At 35.4% G+C, this 26,872-nt stretch overlaps 2 protein-coding genes across 2 annotated transcripts; one reads left to right on the forward strand and one right to left on the reverse strand.

Moving 5' to 3' along the window:
* Window positions 1-13,249: 13,249 nt before the first annotated feature.
* Window positions 13,250-14,362, reverse strand: LOC112017228 (uncharacterized). The gene has a single exon (XM_024049703.2). The coding sequence runs from the start codon at window positions 14,222-14,224 to the stop codon at window positions 13,643-13,645; it is 582 nt and encodes a 193-aa protein (XP_023905471.2). The 5' UTR covers window positions 14,225-14,362; the 3' UTR covers window positions 13,250-13,642.
* Window positions 14,363-19,070: 4,708 nt separating this feature from the next.
* LOC112017247 (uncharacterized) lies at window positions 19,071-23,053 on the forward strand. Its single transcript, XM_024049717.2, has 3 exons — window positions 19,071-19,282; window positions 20,636-20,849; window positions 22,578-23,053. The coding sequence occupies exons 2-3, from the start codon at window positions 20,667-20,669 to the stop codon at window positions 22,848-22,850; spliced, it is 456 nt and encodes a 151-aa protein (XP_023905485.1). The 5' UTR covers window positions 19,071-19,282; window positions 20,636-20,666; the 3' UTR covers window positions 22,851-23,053.
* The last annotated feature ends 3,819 nt before the right edge of the window (window positions 23,054-26,872 follow it).

Below are 26,872 nucleotides of genomic sequence, written 5' to 3' on the forward strand. Positions count from 1 at the left end.
TTACCATCGGTTGAAAGTCAAGACAAGACCGCCGAGGATGCTCCGTTAATTGGTCAACCATCCGAGGAAGTCGAACCCCGGATAGCGTTGGGGGAAGTCGTAACCGAGGGTCAGGAAAGACCTCAAGACGTGGCCAGTCCTCCGACGGATTTTTAGAGATCTAGCTGTTGGGCTTTGGCCCTAGCTTTTTGATTTACCTACTGAGTTGAAGGACCTAGTATACGGCCTAGTATAGCTTTGTTTATTTTCTCTTTTGATACTATCTCATTTCCTGCCTCAGTGGCGTTGTAAGGGAGTCGTGTACTTTCTTTTTGAATCGAATACTTGAGATATTGCTTTCATTCAATGATACTTTATTTTGTTTGTTTTGCTATTGTATTCTACCCAATATTTGTATTCCATTCTGGAGTTGGCATCACGGGACCATCTGTTATCATCCAAATATAAACCGAAGGGTTGTATCATCGCCTGACGTTGAGTAGCGCTTTGGTTTTTCTCAGATCAGTTTTTCTTTATGGGTTCGAGTCCCCGAAGACCTATATTGCCCTGGTAATACATACTACTTATTTAGTTTTCTATAGGTTTGGGTCCGAGGACCATGCAACACTTTGGCTATGCCCAGTAATTTTGTTTTTCCTGTAAGTATCTAGTTTTCCCATAGGTTCGGGTCCGAGGACCACGCAATACCTTGGGTCTGTCTACCACTTCAACTCTTTCTACAAATATTGAATATAATCGGTGTGTGTAGTTTTACCATAGGTTTGGGTCCGAGGACCATGCAATACCTTGGCTCTGTCTACCACTTCAAAAAATTTTTTTTTTTTGAGTATTGGATATAATCAGTGTGTGTAGTTTCACCATAAATTTGGGTCCGAGGACCATGCAATACCTTGGCTCTGTCTACCACTTCAATTCTTTTCTGTAAATATTGAATATAATCGTGTGTGTAGTTTTACCATAGGTTTGGGTCCGAGGACCATGCAATACCTTGGCTCTGTCTACCACTTCAATTTTTTGTATAAGACATGATGGTGTGCGTAGTTTTACCATAGGTTTGGGTCCGAGGACCATGCAATACCTTGGCTCTGTCTACCACTTCAACTTTTTGTATAAGACATGATGGTGTGCGTAGTTTTACCATAGGTTGGGTCCGAGGACCATGCAATACCTTGGCTCTGTCTACCACTTCAATTCTTTCTGTAAATATTGAATATAATCGGTGTTTGTAGTTTTACCATAGGTTTGGGTCCGAGGACCATGCAATACCTTGGCTCTGTCTACCACTTCAATTCTTTTCTGTAAATATTGAATATAATCGGTGTGTGTAGTTTTACCATAGGTTTGGGTCCGAGGACCATGCAATACCTTGGCTCTGTCTACCACTTCAAAATTTTTTTTTGAGTATCGGATATATCAGTGTGTGTAGTTTCACCATAGGTTTGGGTCCGAGGACCATGCAATACCTTGGCTCTGTCTACCACTTCAATTCTTTTCTGTAAATATTGAATATAATCGGTGTGTAGTTTTTACCATAGGTTTGGATCCGAGGACCATGCAATACCTTGGCTCTGTCTACCACTTCAATTTTTTGTATAAGACATGATGGTGTGCGTAGTTTTACCATAGGTTTGGGTCCGAGGACCATGCAATACCTTGGCTCTGTCTACCACTTCAACTTTTTGTATAAGACATGATGGTGTGCGTAGTTTTACCATAGGTTTGGGTCCGAGGACCATGCAATACCTTGGCTCTGTCTACCACTTCAATTTTTTGTATAAGACATGATGGTGTGCGTAGTTTTACCATAGGTTTGGGTCCGAGGACCATGCAATACCTTGGCTCTGTCTACCACTTCAATTTTTTTTTTTTTGAGTATTGGATATAATCAGTGTGTGTAGTTTCACCATAGGTTTGGGTCCGAGGACCATGCAATCCTTGGCTCTGTCTACCACTTCAATTCTTTGTATAAGACATGATGGTGTGCGTAGTTTTACCATAGGTTTGGGTCCGAGGACCATGCAATACCTTGGCTCTGTCTACCACTTCAATTTTTTTTTTTTTTTTTTTTACAATAAACACTTAAAATTTAGAACTCTTATCTTCTTCAATCTGCTGTAAAACAAATACTTATAACTTGGAACGTTATCTTTTTCAATCTACCGTAAAACAAACACTTAGAACTTAGAACCTTATCTTACTCAACCCACTGTAAAACAAATACTTATAACTTGGAACGTTTACCTGGTGCACCGGCCAACACCCTAATCCTCCCCACAGACGGCGCCAATTGTAAGGACTCAATTTGAATTGAGTGTTGGGTTTTCAGCCCAACAAGCCCAAACAATACATTTATAGAGAGTGGGCTGACAGGCTTAGGTGCTGGCCGTTGATCACCATGCCCAAACTTCTTTTTAAATGGCTAAGTGTTTCTTACAAATGAGGGAATGCTCCTCGGCCTGTGGCCGAGGAGGCCTTTCTTTTTTCCCCCCTCTTTGCTTTACTAGCTCTTCTTTTATAGTTTTAATCTTCCTATCTTTTGCTTCCATCTGTTGATTGTCTATTCGCCTTTTCTCTGGTCGCCCATCCCATCAAAAGCTTTATCGATACTCAAGTGGCTCACTCTGACCAACGTTATCCTGCCAAGGGGTTACCTCTCCATTAATGCGGCCAGGGGGGTTAGTTGAGTGCATTAAATGCGAGAGTGACAGCTTACCTTGGGGTTAGCCATTCCCCGAAACCACTCTTGTCAGGCCGAGGACAAGGTGTCCTCGCGTGGATTCAAGAGAATAGGCTTCCCCCTTTCTCTTCAGAAATAGCCTGCGATCCTCGGCATGGGCCTTGGGCCTACTATATGATGGACTGAGGCTATCAGGCCCACGGACCCCACAAGTATAATAACTTATTTTCTATTTTATACAACTATTTCTCTAAATTACCTAGATCAAATTATTTATTCTCAATTTTATTTTATTAAAATAATCATTTTTCTATTCTTTGTTTATTAAGTATTATTTTGAGAGGAGAGAGAGAGAGTTTGATGAGACAAATGAAAATAAAAATGATATATAAAACTACAATAACGGTATAAATCTAAAGTAACTTTGCAAATCTACATATATATTATATATAAAAGCAGAGACCTTATGCGAGAGTGCATGAGGTTCTGCCATGTGGCATTCTATATGAGTTCTTTGCAATATTCTTTATTATGAAACGATGTTTTCCAACCTCAAAAATTAAAACAATGCAGCTTTTATGTTTAGCACTTATTGCTTATCAAAAATCAATTCACTTCTTCCTCTCTCCTAACTCTTCACTATTTCCACTACAAAAACAAAGACTCTTCACTTCTTCCGGAACAAAAAAAAAAAACTTTCACTTCCCCGTTCAAATTTAAATTCACACTATGGATAAGCACCTGCAAGGTGAGACCAAGCTTTGCACTATTACAACTTTACAATAATAATATAATGTCCAAGTAATTCCCGTTGAGATCAAACCCATCTTAAATTTTTTAAATTTCTTTCATTCTTTTTCTTAACTCTTCAGTTCTTTCTCTGTCTCTTAACTCTTCACTTCTTCTAGCAAAAACAAAAACAAAAAACTCTTTCACTTCCCCTTTCAATTAAACGCAAACTACACGTACCTGTTTCTTTTGAAAATTATATATTGATGGATCAAGATTCCTCTGAGTTCATGGACAAAAGCTCCTTTCTTAGTGTCTGTAAATAAATAAATATTGCCAACTCTCTCTCTCTTTTTCTTTCTTTCAATTTTTTTTTTTCAAAATTTTATTTGGGATACTGAGTTTGCGGTTTGCAATGTTTGAGGGAAGACAGACTCAGGGAGATTGAAGCTTCAACTTTACCTACTTTGGCGAGGACTAAAGTCACTAAACCCAAGGAGAAAAAGCCACCGGCCCCTAATTTATCAAACCCTTCTCCAATATCTAAGAGGTACAAAATACTAATAGTCAATTTGTTCATTCTTTGCTGTTGTTTGGTAATGGGTTTTTGATAATCAAAACTAGATGGTGGTTTGTTTCTTTTCATTTGAACTGTTTTCTGGTTGAGATTTTTACTGAGCCACACCGTTTTTGTAATTTATGATTTGGCTTTTGGTGAGTGATTTAAATATGTGACAGAGGATGTGATTAAGAAAATTGGTTGAATTGGGTACTATTTAGACCCTAATGCAAAGACAGGTTGAGTAAATAATCTGGTTTTGTTGGGCAGGCAGAAAGATCAATGAGGAAGAAGCTTAATCAATAAATCAAGCTTCTCCATGCCACATGTAGTCGGAGCACAAACTCATGTATCTATATGGATTGGGTCACATTCAAAGCGCCAATGGAGGCAGAACTTTTGTGGGATTTGAAGTGCAAAGAGCCCAAGAGTGATATATTTTATTTTGAATCCATAGTGTTTGATAAAATGCTTGACAGAAAATTTATAATTTTTATTTTGTTGTATGATGTAGCAGCCTATATAATTGACATGAGTGAAACACATTAAATTAGCTACGGGTAAGAAAGTTGTTATTATTTTTAGGTGAATAATTTTCTTTTACCTATCGAAGGGTTAAGTATTATTTGGTAGCAAAGTTTTAAAATAATCACCACAGTCTACACATATGCTTTCCGAGGGAATGGTTTCTCCATACTCCATGAACCTCCTAACACAAACAGAAAGAACACACCCTTTCAGTTCCCCAAGCCCCTTTAATAACCCCGCCGAAATTGTGACCGGAGCCGGTAGATATGGGGCAGCTTTGGGCGGGTGCGAGGACATCCGTGCCAAGAGCCGTTGTGGCCGCAGCCCCCACTGGGCTTCCGGTGCGGCAGAATCTAGGCGTAACCCCGATGGTGCCATACAAGGTGGCCCTGAGGGATGTCGTTGAAGTACCTAATGTCTCTCCTCGGAGCGCACCCCCGACGAAGGAGACGTGCGAATTTATGTCATGGGCGGTGCTCGAGTGTTTCCGTCTCCAGCGGCCAACGCTCGTGAGGATTGGAGAGAATTAAGGGAACATCACGGGGGAGGGCATCCCGGAGCCCCTGCATCTGCTCCTCGCTTTGTTCAAGCTCCGCCCCCCCGAGAAAGGAGTTGTTGGTGGCCTTGAAACAAGCTGGCCCTCCCCCTTCCCTGCTTTTATTGTCAAGTTCTCCCATTCTCTTGATGCCAATAAAAGCATGGGTTGACACTTCCCTCTAGCTAATTTTAGGGCGGGTCCACCTGGACCTCTGATTGTAAAACTAGCTGGTAGGAATAGTTGTAAAGCAAGCCTGCCTGAGCCTCTGATTGTAATCTGTAACTTTTCTTTTTCTGAAATAATATCAAGATTTCTCTTTTCGCTATCAAATCTTCTATTTTCTTGCAAATTTTTTTTTTTTTTTTTTACTTCGCCAACCTACTGTAAAACGACCACTTAGAACAACCGCCTGGTGCGTCGGCGGCCAGCGCACTAATCCTTCCCACAGACGGCGCCAATTGTAGGGACTCAATTTGGATTGGACCCAAAGTATGAATGAGTTTTCAGCCCAACAAGCCCAAACAATAAATTTTTAGAGAGTGGATCGAAAGTTTAGGCACTGGCCGGCGTTCCATGAGCATGAACTCTCTTCTTTTATTAGAAAATACTTAGAACTATTTACAACTGGGGGATGCTCCTCGGCCCATGGCCGAGGAGCCCTTTTTCTTTTTTTCTTTTTTTCACCCCCCTTTTACTTTAACCGCTCCTCTTTATATAGTCTTCATTGTCCTATCTCGTTCTTCCATCTGTTGATCATCAATTCGCCTTTCTTCTGATCGTCCGTCATATCAGAGGTCTTATCAACACTCAAGTAGTTCACACTAATCAACGTCGCCCTGCTAAGGGGTTGCATCCCCATTAATGTGGCCAGAAGGGTTAGGTGAATACATTAAGTGTGGAGGTGACAACTTGCTCTGGGCTTGTCCCTTCCCAAAATTATCCTTAGTATGCCGAGGACGAAGAGGTCCTCGGCGTGGATCCAGAAAAGAGTCTCTCCCTAATTTAGCCTTGGATGGTCATCCTTCCTCGGCGCGGGCCTTGGGCCTACTACACGATGGGCTGAGGCTATCAGGCCCACGGGCCCCACATAAATAATGTTTCATTTATTTAGAAATATTTATCAATTATAAATGTGTACTAGAAAAAGTCCAACTGGATATATATATGAGAGAGAGAGAGAGAGAGAGAGAGAGAGATTTAATCTCAAAAAGGATCCATGGATAAAGCTGTAACTAGTATAAACTTAATTAAGCAAAACACAATAGAAAATATGAGTGAAAATAATAAATGAACAAAAAATTCATCAAAAAGAGTTAGAAGATTATGAAACTATACAATAAAAAGATAATAATGAAAATAGTCATAATAATGTTCAGTCGAAAAAAACAATGTTGGCAAACTTTGAAATACAAAAACTTAATTAGTAATTTTGCATCTCAAAATATAAAAAATATTTTTTTAAAATAAAAATTTTAAAAATAAATAAAAATTATTTAATTAATATTTAAATAAGTAAAGGCCACCTAAACCTTTCATCTTAGGCTACAAATTTTGTTTGAGTGCATATCCTATAACAATATCCTGAGGATAAGGACCGATTTTATGGTGGAGGAATATTATGCCAAATAATATTTTGTGGATTAGCAATAACACGTCAAGTGTCAAACAAACTAGTGTTTAAGTCCTTTGCAAACTTAAATGAAAAGTGTTAAAAGTATAGATAAAACTTGTAAATTGATGTGGCAATGTGTTATGACTCGGGATGAAAATTTGTTATTTGAATTAAAAGTTTTAAATTTCGGCTTAGCAATAGATTTTTTATCTAAATAAGGTAACAGTAGTTTAGTTTTTTTTTTTTTTTTTTGATAAGAAGTAGATTAGTATTGTTATTTGTTAAATTCAAATTGATTCACATGTTTTAGTATAAGATTACTGAATTAGTTCCTATGTTTTAGGATTTGTTGATGAGGTATTCTCATTTTAGTTTGTACATGTAAGTTGAACGCATAAGGACTAATGAAATTCAAGCATAAAATTAACCAAAAATATATATTTTCTCAACTTGTGGATTTCAACTACCATCATAATTAATGTGTAGTTCTAACCCACATTTGAAGAAAGCAACTCTCACCCTAACATAAGAATGGGATTTTTTTTGGAGATGATACATCCCCTCAAATGTTTCACATAATAATTGGATTATATTTGTAAGATATTACCAAACCACATTTACCTATCAAGAGCGCCAATCCCAACAAATAAAGAGAAGAGATAATGTCGAAGATTGTGAACCAAATGTTAGATATTAACATGGACATGTCCAAAAGAATAGTAAGGATGCAAGATTCATGGTTTCAAATGATAGAGGTCTTAGATAGATAATGCAATGAAATTTTGGAGATAAAAAAGAATCAAGAGTACAAGTATCCTATGAAATTTTGAAAAATCATAATGTCCTACAGAAGAAATCACCAACAATTCCATAAAGTAATATGCTAGAGGGTGCAAATGTTATAAAAATAGCATTTAAAGTTCAAAGAAAAAATGAAGTTGAAAAAACAGATCAAAAGGATCTTCTCATGAATTCAAATAAGCCTACCCTAATTTCATGCATTGAATTTGTCATTACCGATAAGTTCAAGGATATGGGAAACAAGACTTTTTTGTTTCTAGTGCTCATAGAAGTGGTTGAAGAACTAGTGCAAATATTCATGATCAAAATCCTTATCCATCAACACTTCAAATTTCTAGGATGAGTATTCTCCAATAGCATGAGAAAGTTACGGAGTGAGCAAGCATCGATTCCTCTTGGAATCGTGAGGACAACATTCATCTTGAAAAGAGATATATTGTTATTTAAATTAATTTAAAAGTATTTATATTTAAGATTAGTTAAATTTTTATTTGAATTAATTTAAAAGTATTTAAATTTAGACTTAATTATAGATCTTTATTTGAATAAAATTCTAGTAAGTATTGTTATTTGCTTGTATTCAATTTGAATCCCATGTTTTAGGATAGGATTAGTTCCTATATTTTAGGTTTTGCAGATGAAGTTTTCCCATTTCAATTTATTTATGTAAGTTGAACCTATAATGAAATTCCAACAGAAAATTAGCCAAAAATATCTACTTTCTGGACTTGTGGATTTCAACTTCCATCGTAATTATCATATAACTCTATTGGAAGAAAGCAACTCTCACCCTAACACAAGAATGGATTTTTTTTTTTTTTTTTTTTTGGGAGATATATATCCCTCAAATGTTCCACATAACAATTAGATCACATTTGCAAGATATCACAGCTAAAATAACCACGAACACATAGGACTTGTCTATCTTGTGGGCTAGAAGAAGCCAGACATCCAACACAAAGGATAAGGTATTAAACTACACTGGATTGAACTTTCTTTAAGAAGAGGAGATCTAGGATTGATAATTTATAGTGTTCGATTTTAACAGTTTTATTTCCATTAAAACTAAATCAAGTTATTTCACCATTGTATGCCATTGAGTGAGTCAAAAGATTCTAGAATACATTTTGTACCGTAAGTCTGTAACCCATAAAGACTTTTCTAGTTGGCTAAACTTACGAGTACATGTACTAAACAGTAAACACCCATATATTATGTTATGTATCATCTCATGATATCAGGTATTTGACTAATTGGCAAATTACGTACTCAACTTGTTGTTTTCCTTCATTCTCAAAAAAAAAAAAAATATTGTTCTTTTCCTATTCTCAAAAAAAGAAAACTTGTTCTTTTCCTAATGATTTGCGCATCAGACAGCTCAGTCATGCAAATTTATAACAGGATGCGGGAAAAAACAAAAACAAATCATAAGATCATATATCATGGCTAAGGGAATTTCATTAAAGGCCTAAATGCATTTTTTATCTTTATATTTTGGAGTCATTTTTATTTTGGTCCCTACATTTTTATTTTATCACTTTTAATTCCTAAACCAATTAATGCGTGACATTTAAGTCCTTACCGTCAACCAACTAACGAAAAAAGCTGAGATGGCAGACGGAACACCCTACAAGCTGACATGGCGCTGATATGGTGCTGATGTAGCGATTAAAATATTATTAAAATTAAAAAAAAAAACCTTAAATCTATTTTTTTTTTTTAAATATTACTTATCATTATTAATTTTCATAAGAACATATGTAGAACACTGCAAATTTCTTATCTTACTCTGAATTAGAATTAGCAGGTGAAGCCAAAGCCACCCTATATGCTTTCTTCAGAAGAACAAAGATACACTTGATGCAGATTGGTTTAAAGGAGAAAGGAAGGACTGAGATGGGAGACACGTATAGATAATGGATTATGGAGTGACTCCCACCGCAAGGAATGAATATTACACCGTTTCATTTGGCCTTCAATTGAAAGCCTCGAACATTAAGATGGATGACAATTAAGAAGGTATAACATTCTGCAAGCAGAGTAAAAGAAAAGAGAGACAGTAAAGAGTAACAAGTTTTCATGAGTCTGAAATGGAAGTCTTGCTACAGGGGAGGTAAATTCCTAAGAAGTAAGAACACGTTTTTCAAATTCATTAAACATTTACAAAACTTTCAAAAGTAACCATTATTGGCGAAGAAGCCTTGTAGGCCAACATTTCCAGGATTATTTAACTTTTCTCTCTCTTTTCCATTAAAATATTCTTTTTCTCTCTCTTCATTCTCTTTCTTTTTGTCAGACTCAAGAGTCTCAGCCCTCTTTCTTCCTTCTCTATCTCTTCGCTATCTTTTCTCTCTTCTTTTTGCATGATCGACGATGGTGTGAGCCAATGCGTTTCGTGGATGGCGTGGGTTAGTGGGTCGGCGATGGCGTTATTGGCGATGGTTGGTCTGGTTTGATGGTGGTCTGGGTTTGATAGTGGATTTTGTGCCTATTGATCTTGTTTATTCTCTCTCTCTCGATCAAGCTCAAATGGTGGGTTTAATGGTGGCCTGGGGTGCTAGCTCAACACTCTTGGCCTGAAAATCAAGCTTAGATCTATTGGATTTTTGGCAATGGTTGTGTGTGGTCTTGGCTTGGTATTTGTTGTTGGGTGGTTGTGGGTGGTTGTTCTTTGGCAGTGGTTATGGATTGTGCCGTTTGTGATGTTTGTTTTGGTAGTAGTATGTTTTATTTTATTGGAGTTGATATATTATTTTATTGTGATGTTTATATTATTTTATTGTATTGAAAGCTAAAATAGTGGTTGTCTCTTCAAACACACCAACCAATCTTTGCTTCATCTTGTGGTACCTCTTGGGATCTATCTTCAACCTATCTTTAATAATGGTTAGCACAATCTAGAACTTGACATTATCAGTGGAAGTTGGGTCCATAAGAGTCCCATTCTTCTTAAATAACTCCTCGGCCATAACGCCCTTATGGATGAGCAGAGTGGTGTCACCACCATCGTCGACTATGAGATCGGGCCCACCATCGGCACCCCAATCGAGAGCATGCTCAGTGCACCACCAGTACTCCTGGAGGGTCTCGCCCTTCTAGGCAAACACGGCAGCAGAGTCACGGGTGATGGCGACGGCGACGTGGTCCTAGGTCGAGAAGATGTTGTAGGAACACCAACGGACCTCGGCTCGACAAAGACATATCTAAGCTCGATGAAGGGAGATTTGAGCACAGAGAAGACAGATTGGGCCATGGCAAAAGGAGATTTAGGCAAGGGCATGACAAAGGTAGATCTAGGCATGACGAAGGTAGATCTAAGTGAAGTGAAGGCAAATATCGGCAAAGTGAAAGTAGATCTGAACCCAGCCTATTCTCTCTTTTTCTCTAATCTCGATCTTACTTGCCCTCTCAGCCTCCATGGCTGGAGCTTCAAGCTCTATAGATCGAAACCCCATAGTGAATCTTCGATCTCACCTTCTCTCGATACAGGCCGAAGGGGACTCGTGGGAATGTTTTGGTGAATAGATTGAATGCTTTGCTACTGTGGTTTTTATTTGCGGATGGAATGGTAAGTCTGGGCAAATGCTTGTGCAAAATTTGTATGAGTGGCTTTGAAATTTGTTGTGTTTGGTGTTTGTAGTGAAAATCTAGTGTTCACTTTAAAACTAAAAAAAGTAAAAATTTTGTTTGTTTTTTATTTGGATTTCAAATAAAGAAAAATGTCGTTGCTGTTTGCTCTTTGATACTGAGTTTAATGTCATTGTTGGGTTTGCTCTTATGTTTCTTAAATCTCTAATTTTTTGTTTTTAATTTTTTATTTAATTTAAATTAATATAAATGCTGATGTGGCATTTTTTAATGCCAAAAAAAATTTTTTAATTATTATTTTAATATACCGTTAGCCATGTTAGTTAGCTTCTTCTGTTAATTGGGTAACGGTAAGGATTTAAATGTTACGCGTTAATTGGTTTAGGGATAATAAAATGAAAATGTAAAGACTAAAATAAAAATAATCCCAAATTGTAGAAACTAAAAATGCATTTGCGCCTTCATTGAATCAAAAGATCACATGTCCCTGTCTTACAGGAATTTCATAAATCATATGGAATTCAAAAACAAGAAATAATAATAATACCAAGAGAACATATATAGAACACTGCAAATTTCTTATCTTACTCTGAATTAGAATTAGCAGGTGAAGCCAAAGCCACCCTATATGCTTTCTTCAGAAGAACAAAGATGCACTTGATGCAGATTGGTTTAAAGGAGAAAGGAAGGACTGAGATGGGAGACACGTATAGATAATGGGTTATGGAGTGACTCCCACCGCAAGGAATGAATATTACACCGTTTCATTTGGCCTTCAATTGAAAGCCTCGAACATTAAGATGGATGACAATTAAGAAGGTATAACATTCTGCAAGCAGAGTAAAAGAAAAGAGAGACAGTAAAGAGTAACAAGTTTTCATGAGTCTGAAATGGAAGTCTTGCTACAGGGGAGGTAAATTCCTAAGAAGTAAGAACACGTTTTTCAAATTCATTAAACATTTACAAAACTTTCAAAAGTAACCATTATTGGCGAAGAAGCCTTGTAGGCCAACATTTCCAGGTTTCAAATCTCTCTCAACCCCAACAATCGAAGAAAGAAAAAAAAAATTCCCATTCAATCTCAATACCTAGCCAATTAGGGGATCCCAAAAATCAATAGAAATAAAGCCGCGGGTTGGGGATCTGAAAATGTACAGATATTAACAACTTCAAACCTACAACCAGAAACATTCATGTAGTGATGTAACCATTATGGATCATAATTCTTCTTATGCATTCATGGTTAAAATGCCTCCTCCCCAAAATCAAAAAAAGCATGAGTTCATAACTATTATACACATTCACCAACCATGCTATAGAAGAAGTCACAACAACAAAATATACATTTTTTTTTTGATAGGTAACAACAACAAAATATACATACAAATATAAAGGAAATTGTTTACTACTAATATGATATTTTATTACATAATTTGAAGAGAAACATCAGCAATTAGTACAACAAGTACCAACAAACTGATACTACCCCTAATATCACCACCACTTAGATTAACAAGTAAATAGCAAACCTAAACCCCATTTAAGTAAAAAATAAACCCAACACAAAACGCACACACCCTTTAATAGAAGAAAATACCACTCTCACAGTCCTCACTCTATTAGCAGGCTAAGTTTATATACAGAAACATAAATTAACCTGTAACTAAAATTAACAAACAAGCATAGACTTACCCTAAACTTGAAAAACTAAATAAGCAATCAACGGCCAAAGGCTTCGTTTTTTTGCTTTTACCATTTTTTTTTTTTTTTTGCTCACCCTCCAAAGCCTTATCCTCTGGTCAAAAAATTTCGAGGAAGACTTCATGAGCCAACGCGAACAATCAAAAGATGAGAGCAAATCCGATACGCTTTCTACTCGACTCGGAAAGTTACCATTGGATCCCAAATCTCAAAAAGCTACTAAATTATGCAGAGGTACTAGTCGAGACCCAACAACCGGCGCAAGTCGCTGGTGGCGGGGCCGTTCTTCCCTAAGAAGCCCGGCACGGGAAGAGAACTCGGAGGCGGCGACGTGACGAAGGCGGAACCGGCGTAGATTCCGTCGACGGCGTTGAATTCCGCAACCCTAATCTGCTTCTGGACGGTTTCCGGATCCGGACCCAACCGGTCCGTGGATCAAACTGATACTACCCCTAATATCACCACCACTTAGATTAACAAGTAAATAGCAAACCTAAACCCCATTTAAGTAAAAAATAAACCCAACACAAAACGCACACACCCTTTAATAGAAGAAAATACCACTCTCACAGTCCTCACTCTATTAGCAGGCTAAGTTTATATACAGAAACATAAATTAACCTGTAACTAAAATTAACAAACAAGCATAGACTTACCCTAAACTTGAAAAACTAAATAAGCAATCAACGGCCAAAGACTTCGTTTTTTTGCTTTAACCCTTTTTTTTTTTTTTTTTGCTCACCCTCCGAAGCCTTATCCTCTGGTCAAAAAATTTCGAGGAAGACTTCATCTTCATGAGCCAACGCGAACAATCAAAAGATGAGAGCAAATCCGATACGCTTTCTACTCGACTCGGAAAGTTACCATTGGATCCCAAATCTCAAAAAGCTACTAAATTATGCAGAGGTACTAGTCGAGACCCAACAACCGGCGCAAGTCGCTGGTGGCGGGGCCGTTCTTCCCTAAGAAGCCCGGCACGGGAAGAGAACTCGGAGGCGGCGACGTGACGAAGGCGGAACCGGCGTAGATTCCGTCGACGGCGTTGAATTCCGCAACCCTAATCTGCTTCTGGACGGTTTCCGGATCCGGACCCAACCGGTCCGTGGATCCTAAACCCAGATCCGAAACCTCCACATCTCCACCTTTGCTCTTCGATTTCGGCTTCCGATTATCAGCGCCGGCGAGGGTTAAGCCAAAGTCGGTCTTCGTCTTCGTCTTCGGCTGAGTCAACGGCTCGCCGCGCTTGAGGATCTTGACCTCCCCCATGACGAGGTTTTGGGAGGGAGACTTGGCCACCATGGACCTATCACTCCGATCTTTACTCGACTGGATCTTCATCGGACTTCGCTTCCGGCGGCGAGAGTTAGCGCCGTTAGGGTTAGGGTTAGGGTTAGCGTTTCTGTGAGTTTTGAAGGTAGGGGTTAGGGTTAGGGCTTCCTTACGAAACCTATCTTGAAGACAATCGTGGGAGCGAAGGATTTCGGTTCCCATCTTTCCAGGGAAAACAAATTTCAGAGAGAGAAATAAAAAGAAAGGAAAAGGGAAAATATTTTCTCTTTCTCTGTACGTAGAAACCCAACACGTCTTCCGAGATTGTAATAACAACTTGTAATGCGTAGAATGAGATGAGAGCAAATGTGCATTTTATAGATGGGGATTTTGCTTTACACGGGAGGATTGGAATTTGGAACGGCCCTAAAGTGGGGTAAGATAGGATTACGAGCTGTGGTGATGGAGTGTGGTCACGGCATGATTTGATTGGACAATTTACCTAGCGTGTGACGTGGTTAATGTGCGTGTTACGACGTTGTTGGACCTTGATGTCAGTTTAATTTACGACTTGCTAGAGCGTTCTACAAAGGGGTGTAAAGGGGTATGTTGTAATTTTGTGGATGATACGATGGGCAACGATGTAATTGTGTGGGTGTAAGGAAAACCTTAATTGTTGTGAAAGCTATGGTCCACGCGTCTTGACTTGTATGGGTGTCATTGTTGATCTTATCGACACGTCATTACTCTGTTTGGGCGGTTTGGTTTCTCATAATAATAATAATAAAACCGAGGAATCCTACTACACGGTTTAATGTTGGCAACTTGGCATCAACCGGACGTCGTTAGCGTTAAGACTGTCTCTCGGAAATTCAAAGTAAACAGTTTGAAGTTAGTTGGGTGTGTAGTGTTTAGAACGTTGTTTTCCAATGAGAGACACCCTTCACCACAATTATTTCATGCCATAGCTGTGATTGGTTATCTGCATACTCGTTGTTGTTAGTATTAGGACAGATTTTCTTAAATTCAAAGTAAACGACTTTATGTTATTTGGGTTTATCTAGCGTCTAGAATATTGTTCTCGGAAGAGAGAATTGGTTATTAGCATACTCTTTGTCATTAGTATTAGGATAGTTTCTCTGAAATTCAAAGTAAATGACTTTATGTTATTTGGGTGTGTCTAGTGTCTAGTGTCTAGTGTCTAGAATGTTGTTCTCCAAAAAGAGACACACTTTACTACAATTATTATGTGTGATAGCTGTGATTGGTTGTCTATACACTCATCTATTTTTCATAACTCTCATAGTCAATATAAGTTGGTTTCAAAATAATTTAAGCGTGTTGAAGCAGTAACACACAATTACTACAATTCTACCACGAAATTTTAAGTTTTACAAAAAGAGGAAGCTACTAAGCAAAATAATAGAGAAAACTTCTCTAACGAACTTTTATTAATAAGCACATCATAATAATATAGGAATAGAATTTATTCTACTTATTTTATGAAAATAAATAATAAACCTACTTTTACTTGAGAAAATAAAAACAGATTAACTAGGAAAAAAAAAGGTAAAAATCTTAATTCAACTAGAAAAATAATTTTAACTCAACTTGAAAAAACAAATAAATCCTAATTTCAGTAGAATTGATAAAACAACATAAAATATTAAAATATTTTCTTCTCCCTTTAGTAATTTGCATCACTTTTTAATTTTTTTGGATACGCCCATTTCAATATTCTTTTTTGAATAAAATTGCAACCAATATCAATATTCTAATCATGTCAATATTCTAATCAAATGATAATTGAAGATTGTTTTACCAAAAGTTGAAGTTATGTACTAGAATTTTATTGTAGGCATTTCTTTTAGGCTCAAAATTCCAATATAAGTTTGAGGGATGATGTTAAAAAAGTTAAGACCAAACACATCGTATCATTTTAAATAATATTCATTCATTTATCTTGGTCCAAGTTTGTTAATATTCAACCTTTGGGCTCGCTGGAAATTTAGTCTAAAGCTATGGAAATTGGAGTGCTTTTTTGCTTGGATGTTGAAAGTGATTCCAAGATTGTGTCTAATACTCTATTGGGTTTATGTACCCCGCCTATGATCGTGTCCAATATTATGTACCGGTGTAGCCATAAATTTCGGGATTTACCAATATAAGTTTGAGGGATGATGTTAAAAAAGTTAAGACCAAACACATCGTATCATTTTAAATAATATTCATTCATTTATCTTGGTCCAAGTTTGTTAATATTCAACCTTTGGGCTCGCTGGAAATTTAGTCTAAAGCTATGGAAATTGGAGTGCTTTTTTGCTTGGATGTTGAAAGTGATTCCAAGATTGTGTCTAATACTCTATTGGGTTTATGTACCCCGCCTATGATCGTGTCCAATATTATGTACCGGTGTAGCCATAAATTTCGGGATTTAGGTCAGCTCAAGTCTCCCATGTAAAGCGACAAGGCAATAAACCCGTACATCTATTGGCAAAACATGCCAAAGAAATAGACAACATTGATAGTTATGTAACCTGGATAGAGGAAAATTCACCGCTAATTGAGTTAGCTATTACTCATAATGTATTAAATTTATCTTCTTCTTAATAAAGTTACAATTTTTTCATTAATTAAAAAAAAAAATTGTTATACTAGAAAATCTTCCTTTTAAAAAAAATTGTACTAGAAAATCATAAATCATGATTTCCTTCTAAATTCAAGTGAAAGCTTGAAGAATTTTGCATTATATATGATGAATCCAATGAATCAGTAGGCTAAAATTTCCGGACATAATGATCTACAAGCCAAATCTTGAAGAAAAGAAACAACAAGTCAGAGGAGATCGGTGGAGGCCGGCCAAAAATCCTCTGATGGTGAAGTCAGTGAATTCTCAATTCTCAGGAAGGGAAAAAAAATTTTGAATGTAAAGTTTCTGAGTTACCTCTTGCGTTTCAATAGAAGAGCCTTTATATAGTGTCTTATGAGACAGTTATTTCTCCAAGCGTTGTGTAGTTCGGAAGATTCTGAGGTAATTCTCATAACTGCTTTGGAGGTTACTTCATTTGGATTCCATTGATTATACCCGTTTTCCAAGGAGGAATGGTTACATTCTAATAGACAAGCCGAGTGCAGAGGAGATTTTCAGGACCCTTGTCCATCTTACTAGTTTGATGGACGAGTGAATCCTAGGACGAGCTCGTCCACCTGGACAGATGGATGGACGAGCTTACAACAAATAGAGTTGTTTTCCTGTAGACGAGCTATATGGACGAGTTTAGCAGTTGGCTTTTTTGGTGACACCATCAATATATACTATAAATCTTAATCTTACTTGATGGGTTCTTTGTAACATACAAACTACAAAGAGCTTTGAAACTTTTCGTCATAAAAAGTATACCTTGTTCTCTCTACTTCTCCATTATATTTTCTTATTCTAACTTGATATCAAAATTATATCTCACTTTTTCTAATATTTTTTTAAGGCGTAAAAACTGTGAAAATGGAGAGAATGAAGTTTATTAGTTGATGAGTATAAGATAGCAACAAGGTTTTTGAGCAACACTTAGGATTTCAAGAGTCTCAATTGTATGTCTTTTTTAGCTTTTACTAGTCTAACATTGGTATTATGTGGTACCCATGGACTTAAAAAATCTAACTTGTCTTCTCCCTAAAATGACTAATCCTTTATTGTTTAATTTTTTTTTGTTCTTCACAATTTTTTTTTTTTTTTTTGGGGTAAACTTCTTCACAAAATTGGTTAATGATTCATGTATTTTTCAGTCAAGATAGATCCTTTGAACTTTTGCTCTTAATGGAATTCATGTTAACGAGAACAAGTCAACAAACTATACAATGTCCTTGAATAAATCAAAGTAGGGTTGGCAAAAAGTCATTTGTGAACCAGAACTTGACCTGCTACTCGAACCAAAACCAACTTGATTTAGTGCTTATATCTAATAATGTATTAAAATTGCTAGGATGTGAATGTGTCGAACACTTATCGAGTCAAGTGCACATGAGTATTAAACTTAATTATTGTCTCATCCAAACGCTGCACTAATAGTAAACAAGTTTTTTTTTTTTAAATCCTATCAATTTTTTTTTTAAATAAGAATAAAAAAAATAAAAAAGAAAGTTCATTTAACGGGTGCCTTGGACATTTGAGAATAAATATTGGAAAATGCTAACGAGTGCCCTTAGGGCATTAGTTAATAATCCATTTAAAGAAAGTTTTTATGAGAAATGATAAAAAAGTAATTAATATTTTGACAGTTTTTTTCATTTTCTATAAAAGTTGTATCAAAATTTTTTTAAAATGGATTATTAATTAGTGCCCTAAGGGCACTCATTAGCATTTTTCATAAATATTTTAAGAAAGTTTTGATACATTTTGTGTTAAACAAATCAATTTATTTTTTGGGTTAGGTTCAAGTTACACATGGTGTAACTCTAAACAATATTACACCACTCAATATTTTTTAATTGGATGCGAATGTTGACAAATTCACCATTAGATTATATTATCTTAATATATTCTTCATGCTTGCAAAATTTCAAGGTGATCAAAGATTAATAGACATGTCATTAATCAATTGTTAAAATTCAAGTTTTTGTAATTTAAAATAATACATAAAATATGAATTTATGGATCTAATGGTAAATAACATCCGATTAATATGAAAATTGGCATACATGTTAAGAACATATAGAATATGTTGTTCAACGGTTAGATTTTTAAAATATTAATTCAATAACAAATTATTGGACGGTGTAACATTGCTTAGAGTTACACCAAGTGTAACTTGAACCCAACCCTTATTTTTTACATAAAAAAATTTGTAAGTATTTTCTGTAAAAAATTTGTAAGTATTTTCTAAACTGCACTTTTGGATATCGGTTAACTTTAAATATATATATATATATATATATATATGATAAATCTAAAAGGGAAGAAAAAAAGAAAAGAAAAGAAAAGAAAAACCCCAAAAACAAAACTGCACTTTTGGATATCGGTTAACTTTAAATATATATATATATATATATATATATGATAAATCTAAAAGGGAAGAAAAAAAGAAAAGAAAAGAAAAGAAAAACCCCAAAAACCCTATTCAACCCGCCTCAGTCTCTCTCAACTGAGCCCATTTCTAAATCTCAAGCTCTCAGCTCCACGTCGTCCTCCTTTAGTACACACAGGATTTCCGGCAGTCAACTTCTCCTCTAGACAACGGAGGAATTGCTTCACACCTCGAAAACGAGAATCATCATCAATCTACTGTAAGCTTCTCTTGCAATGCAATTCGTTTGGTTTCTGTTACTTTTTCCCTTCGTATTCTTGGCATCCAAACAGAGGAGTATTGTGTGTTTTAATTTTCAAAAATATCCCTCTCTCTAAATTTCTCTTGATTTGACCCCTGTTTGATTGCCGAGAAAACTGAGTAAAAATTCGATAATTGCTTGTATCTGTTTGATGTGGGTTCATTGTGAAATGTGTACGAAAGGTGTTTGTGAAAAGTTCTCTTAGAATTTTTTAACAATAGGAGCACTCAGCTGTAAGAACAAGAAAAGGGTTTGAAAGGTGTCCGTGAAAATTTCAGTTTACGTGCTCTCTATTAGCTTAGATTAACTGGGAATAATGGAAAGGAAAATTGTTCCATCCTTGTAGTTATAGGGAATTTGTAGCATCTTTGAAATGATAGGGTTTAGTTGCAACAATTAGAAACTAAGAAGCAAATATACTTCAAACTAGTAGCCATATCCATGTTGGATATGTTTCCAATACGGATGCTCTTAGATACCACATGATACTTCTATAATCTCTCTCTCTCTCTCTCTCTCTGTGTGAAGCTAATAGTTTCTTGATTAGATTTATTCTTAGACATGTTGTGCGCATTTTTTTCATTTTTTTTTTAATCCTTTAGAGTAAAAATTAGTGTGATACATAGTTTACATACTTGAAATATTTATATATATATATATATTAATCATTTAAAGTATTTGTGCATTACCGTAAGCTAAAATTTTAAGCCAGGACTCTTGTAGCTCAGTGGCATTGCCCACACTCCTTTATGAGGAGACCAGGGTTCAAATCCCCCCTCCCCTGTTGATGTAACTTTAAAAAAAAAAAAAAAAATGTAACCTAAATTTTCAAGAATTTACATATTGCTATGTCCATATCATATCATATACGTTTCCCATATTAGTATCAGATTATCAGTGCTTCCTAGTTAGATAACCCAGGGTTTAAAACAAGTCTAAAACTTTGGGGGAATTTGTTTAATATGCCCAATTTCTTTTACTTCTAGTTTTACAGATTTGAAGTATTTTAGTCTAAAGTATTTAGGTCTAGCCAATGAGCTTGACTGGCACTTCCCTCTTCCCTAATAATGGGATGGAGAGTGAGGTCGTGGGTTCAAGATGTACTAGGCGTGTGAGTAACTTACCAATCAAAATGAAAAAAAGTATTAAGGTCTAGCTTATTATTGCAGCTTCAGTATCTTGTGGGTAAATTTGGTTTTAGTCTATGAAGAATGAAACCATTTTTAAGATGATTCGAATGCAAATTGAAAGGACTTTTTTATATTTCAAAAAAGTATTCGCTTATTTACATTTTATTTATTACCGGTTCAGGTGCACGAGAGCACAAGAGCACAAGAGAAACATGCCTCTTTATGATTGTATGCTTCTGTTGAAGCCCCATGTGAAGAAGGAGGCTTTAATGGAACTGGTTGCCCGAATAGGAAAACACGTTTACAGAAGAAATGGGGTTCTCGCTGATATGAAGTCATTTGGAAATGTTCAATTGGGTTATGGCATTAAAAAGCTTGATGGGAGATACTACCAGGTGGATTTACACTATTCTGACCTTTTTATTGTCTGATTTTTTTTTATATGGTGTGGAACTTATGTTCTGTGTACTTAAGTTCTTTAAGGGTGCTCGCATATGAGTGTTCCTTCTGTCTAATAAAATATTCTAACTGGTTGGACTTCTGAAATGCTAGTTGGTTGGCCCCATAGAGGGTAAGGGAGCCAATCCTCATGACAAAAGTTCCAAAATTTGTGTAGACGTTGTCTGGAGCATTTGTAGGTGCTATGAAATATCTGCATCACATGCTTTCCCCCAAAAAATTATGAAGAATAAACAATGCCCTTCCCAAATCTGAAGGAATGACAACCCTCCAGGGGCTTGATGCACCTTGAAGCTCCAATTCTTTCAAATTAGCATGACTAATATCTTCTAGGGTTTTTTATCCTTTTTTTTTTTTGTTGGACTTATATTTTCTTCATGTCAAAGCATTTGTTTCTATTTGGGATGTGCATGCCTCCCCCACCCCCCCCCCCCCCTTCTCTTTTTTCTTTTTCAAAAAATAGAGTATATTAATTGAGTCCTTGACCAAATACAACTAGCAGAACAGATCTGGGATGTGCATGCCTGGTTGAATGTATTGTTTGTGTTCTATTTCTTTTAAATATATGTGAACGTTGGGAAAAAAAAAAAGCTTTTAAATTCAGAATCCAGACACATTGATTTTCTTTGTTACTGTCATTGTGTCATTATAATTCTGGAGTTACATTATACATTCTGTACATCTTCTTTGGAGTCCTGGAATGGGCTTCCTTACTTTCTCTTTCAGAAGGTTGAGAAGAAAATATTCTTTGCTAATAATTGAGTTACTGGAGATTTTATTTGCACTTTTTCATGATGTAGGAAAGTTTGTATAGATCATTGCTGACTAAATTTTTCATGCTAATACACTAATCTTGAAAGCTATTTTCCAGGACATGGTCTTATAACTCTTATTCTAAGTATTTGACCAGACCTATATTTATAAGGTAGACAGACTGGAATGAAGTTCAAGGACTAAATTGACTAGTCCTGAATCTTTTTGGCTTCGTGAAAGAAAAACATCAGAATGGAAGAAAACTTGAGTTAATAATTTTGCTGCTTAATTTGCTAAACTCTTTGCCTCTGTTAAGCTGGTTTTTTTTTTTTTTTTAAAACACTCTTCTGAGAAATGGTTTAAAGGGAATTGATGGCTGTAATCTTTAGCATCTTTCATTAAAATCATTGAGGGGCCATATGTCTTAGAATTACTTCAATGGTATACTCATCTAATCATTATACATTGGTTGTTTGCACTTTATTCTATAATCTCTTGGAACTTTTGAGCATGATGTTTTTCATGGGGGTGTATCAATGCAGAAATTTTGTTTATACGTTTAGCTAGTTTTATTTCTGTACATATACCCCATTCTAGGTAGGTGTTTTTGCAATCCATATCTTTATATTCTCAAATGTATCCTTGAACTTTATAGTCCATTTTTTTAACAAGGGGAAGATTGTCTAAATTAGAAGCATTTTTTTATTTGATAATTTGATAGTTACAATGGGGGAGGGGGGATTTGAACCTTGAACATCTTTATTAGAAATACTAAAAGATGCCAGTTGAGCTACAAAGCTCTTGCCTCTTGGCATCTAAATTAGAATTATTTTATTTATTACCTACCAAAAAATTCAAAAGCATTTTTATGAAAAAACAATAAACATACTTTGTTTTTCTACATGCTACAGGGCCAATTAATGCAGATGACAATGATGGCTACGCCCAACATCAACAAAGAGCTGCATTACCTAAACAAGGAAGACAGGTTGCTGCGTTGGCTTTTGGTTAAACACCGAGATACAAAATATGGGCTGGAATTTCTAAGTGAAGATGATGGGAAAGGTGAGCTCAGCAAACTTACACGGAGCAGCATATATGATGATGATGACTTTGATGAAGATGACGACGACGACGATGATGATGAATATGATGTGGACCAAGAGGAGAAGAAAGAGAACTGAGGGTAATGGAAATCCGTTGGCATTTTGTTTGAACTTCCAGATGCATGCTTTGCTAGAGCATCAGGTAGTAATAATTATGAAACTATTTTTTGGGTATATCAGCTTGTCAAAATGTATAAGATCCTTCAGGTTTAATGTTTGTATGGGTACTGAATGTATGCTCCTTTCTCCTTTAACTAAGTCGACAAAAATTATGAGTTAAACTTAAGAACAGAGTTAGGATCATTTGAGTCATAGACAGGCATAGAGAAGAAAAATTTCCTTATTGTGAGAATAGTTCCCCCACCAGAAAAGTAAATGGGGGTGGGGGGTTGGTGTCTTGTGAGATCAACACAAATCTTTTCAAATGGTGTGTTTGTAGGGAATATACATGAAATTCCAAGCGCTGTGAGATGCAAAAATAGAGAAAAATATGCACCAAAGAAAAAAATTACACATGACAATATTTATGTGGTACGATAATTTGCCTAAATTTACAAAGTTGCAGTGATTTTACTATTCACAAAGAAAAATACAAGATGCAGCAATACAATTTTTTTATCTGTCAATACGCTTGAGTTTATCCGCCCAAGCCTATGCTCGATGGACTAAGCCGCAAAAAAAATCTCATTAAAATCTTAGCATTTTTATATTAAGTTGGGTCTCAATTCAAATCGAACACAACTGGACTTCACATAGTCCAATATTGTTAACTTGGCAAAACGCAAGAAACTTGAGAGGTCATTCTAGTCATTGAATGACTAGAATATTTTTGCAAGTTTGATTAATCATGTGAGCAAGGTTATTGTGCAAGTTCAGTGTATGGGGTTACTCTTAATCAATATTCTACCATGGAAGGATACATAATACCCTACTTCTCATCTAGGGGACGGTTGCTCTAATATGGACACAAGTCTGAAGTGGATTCGTTTAACTTCAAAAGCCAATGATAAAGTAAGATTTTAATGATACTAATAGTACTATTTAATTGATAAGAGAATGCATTTACAATTCTTCATGTCCTTGCACAAATAAATATATAAAGAATTAGAAAATATATAAATAAAGAACAAGACCTTGCAGCTCGTACATAATAGAAAAATAAAAGCAATAACGAATAAAGTAACTTGACGAATGAGATCTGGAAAAAGGCCCAAAAGGCCAAAACCAATCAAGCATGGTCTAGAGGTGTAACCGTCCAATGGAAACTATGGCACTGCGGAGCTTTTTCTTTTCTTTTTACAAGCTAACTTTCTTGCCCAACATGCATTTGAACTAAAAATAAGTGTAACTATTAACTAATACAGAACCTGTCATGAAAGATGTCTCTTTTTTTGGTCATCACCTCGCTATCAGCCCAAGAAGTTGATTCATTGCATGTGTTTGCAAATGAATTCTTTGCTGGGATTTTGTTTGAGTTCCAAGATATGTTAATTTTGTAACTCACAGTTGGGTCAAGTTTTACAAAATGGACCTCGTTTTATAATGCAGAAGGGTCCATCTCTAATTCTCTATCTCAAGTTCTCTATTATCCAAGATGGACTGGGTTCGTTTTATATTTTGAGTTTTCCTTATTTTACTTGATTTGCAATTGAGAAAGAGAAATTAAAACGAAAATTAAAGAAGACATCAAAGAAAGAGAGGTTGCAGTGGTGAAAATCCAAACAAAAAAGGGGCCTACAAAATTTTTAAATTTTAATACTTGGCATGGTGTTTATAATTAAGTACTTTTTTTTTTTTTTTTTTTTTTTGAGAATCAAGAATTATCTGAATTTTTAAAAAAGTTTTATGAAAAAAAATAATGAAGTAAATAGTTTTTTTTTTTTTTTTTTGAGATAGGCATTGAGTTCAAAGTAATGGCTTTATATGGTAACGGATTATAAATTTAATTTATTGACTTTTTTTATAATAAGAATTTGAGGGTTTTTTATTTATTTATTCTAATGGTATAAACTATAAAGTGATTTTTTTTTTTTTTTTTGAGAAAGTACGATAAAGTGATTAAACAACTCATTTTCTAAAGCAGTTAATCCGTTTAAAATTTGTATATTAATACAATGCCAGTTTCAACTTCCTACCATCACATTCTATGTCAATTGTCCAGGCAAAATCCTCCTAAATTCCTCATAGAAAGCACAGACCTGTTTTTAAACCACAAATCTAGAAAGAAAAAAAATTCTTCCCAATTTATACAGAGGTCATCCATTCAACATTTGATAAATAATAAAGGGTGAAATACCAATTTTGTTAACATGTATGTAATAGGTCAAAGAAAAATTATGAAGTCTAAACCATAAATTTTGAAACCATTTCCAGTTTAATGTTTTTTATTTCTTTTCTTTTTTTATAATCGTTTTCAGTTTAATGTTGAATATTAGCATAGAAGTAACAGAAATAGTATTATGCAATTGAGTTTAAATTGTGAATCATGCTAATTGCATAATTTTCCACAAATAAGTAAAGAGAATGTTACATCCACAACATACATTCTTACTCTTTTTTAAACATACAGAAACACCTCGATAGATCAAGGACTGCCATAGTTTTTTTTTAATATGATTTCTTGAATTAAAAAAGGAAAAAGTCTAGGAGCTAGAACAACTCACACATACATTCTTTACCCAACAAAAGAGGAAAATGACATCATCAAAGCACAATTATTGGATTTGCTACTAAAATAATACTGTACTGTTTAAAGTTAAACCCACCCAAAGCTTGCTGTCAGGGAAAAGGAGAACAAGCTAGAAAAAGGCACACATAATACAAAGGTCGGTGAAGTTTTTTTTTTTTTTTGAAAAACTAAAGGTAGGTGAAGTTGGCAATCAATTAATTCAAATATAATGCATACCTGGCCCATAAGAAAAATTGCATCAATCCGAATCAATATATTGGCAATCTTTCGCAGCATCAAGACATCAACGATGAAATTATATGTTTAGTAAGCCCTTTAAGTTTAACCATTTTTTTGTGGTTTTAAAAGTCATGGAGCCTAAAGTCCCAAGCTAGCTTTTTAAATTCTTTATATAATTAGTTCCTTTTTACCAAAAGATAAAGCAAGAATCTCAAAGTTCCAATTTTCCAATCTTTTAATACATTTTGGACCGTCCTAACTATTATGGTGTATAATTTTCACGTGAGGGCATTTATGACTTGGAATGCATGTTGATGATATTACTTATCTCTTAAGAAACCTTCACTAAACTTTAAGGTAACACACGCAACAAAAAATTAGGTTTGAACAATGATCAAAAATCAGTGATTGGGTACCAAATTGCATGCTATATTTCATTTATTAATAATCAATATTTGCTATTGGTTCATGACATGGAAATCTAAAAAGATAGGCAAATCATTCTCAAAAAAATAAAAAGACAGGCAAATAATATAGGCAACTTTTCTTTTTCATTTCTGTTTTGAGATAGAGAAACGGGCTTCAACTTTAAGATTTTGGGCCCTACCCTGCATACTTGGGCCCTTTTTATTTTTGGTTAATAATAATAATAATAATTTTTTTTTTTTTTTAATATCATAAATTCAAGATCTCAAAAAAGAAAAGAAACGAAAGATGTCGACAAGATTTTTTGAGATAGGCATTGAGTTCAAAGCAAGGCCATTGACTCGATAAGTGGTCGGCAAAAGGCTCCCATATCAGACAAAGGCCATTAAGGGGCTAGAACAGTAAAACTGGTCACATCAGGCTCTATATAAGAGACCTGTAGCTGTGTACAGGAAAGGGGGAGGAAGGAATGGAAAGAAAAAACATAGAGGCAAAAAAAGAAATTCGAAGAAAAAACAAAGAGAGGGGAATTGAAAAAGAGAAAACAAAGAGGAGAAAACAAGAGAAAAGAAAGAAAGAAAGGAAAAAAGAAAAGAAATGCAAGAATTCTAAGAAAGAAAATATAGAGAAAAGATAAAACAAAAGAACAGAGTAGGAAGAAGGAAAAACAGAGTGTTTTATGGCAGGCATGCACCTAAATGGGTTAACCCCCTCTCTCCCTCAATAGCCTTGCTTTCTATTGGAGGAAAAAACGACTCATACCCGG

The sequence above is a fragment of the Quercus suber genome, unplaced genomic scaffold (assembly GCF_002906115.3).
Source record: "Quercus suber isolate HL8 unplaced genomic scaffold, Cork oak 2.0 scaffold_280, whole genome shotgun sequence".
NCBI classification, from domain to species: Eukaryota; Viridiplantae; Streptophyta; class Magnoliopsida; order Fagales; family Fagaceae; genus Quercus; species Quercus suber.

Bases quoted from the DNA above. Each gene is read 5' to 3' on its own strand.
- LOC112017228 (XM_024049703.2), bottom strand. From the start codon at position 14,224: ATGGGAACCGAAATCCTTCGCTCCCACGATTGTCTTCAAGATAGGTTT.
- LOC112017247 (XM_024049717.2), top strand. From the start codon at position 20,667: ATGCCTCTTTATGATTGTATGCTTCTGTTGAAGCCCCATGTGAAGAAG. The intron at 20,850-22,577 runs GTGGATTTACAC...TACATGCTACAG, and splicing joins TTGATGGGAGATACTACCAG to GGCCAATTAATGCAGATGAC.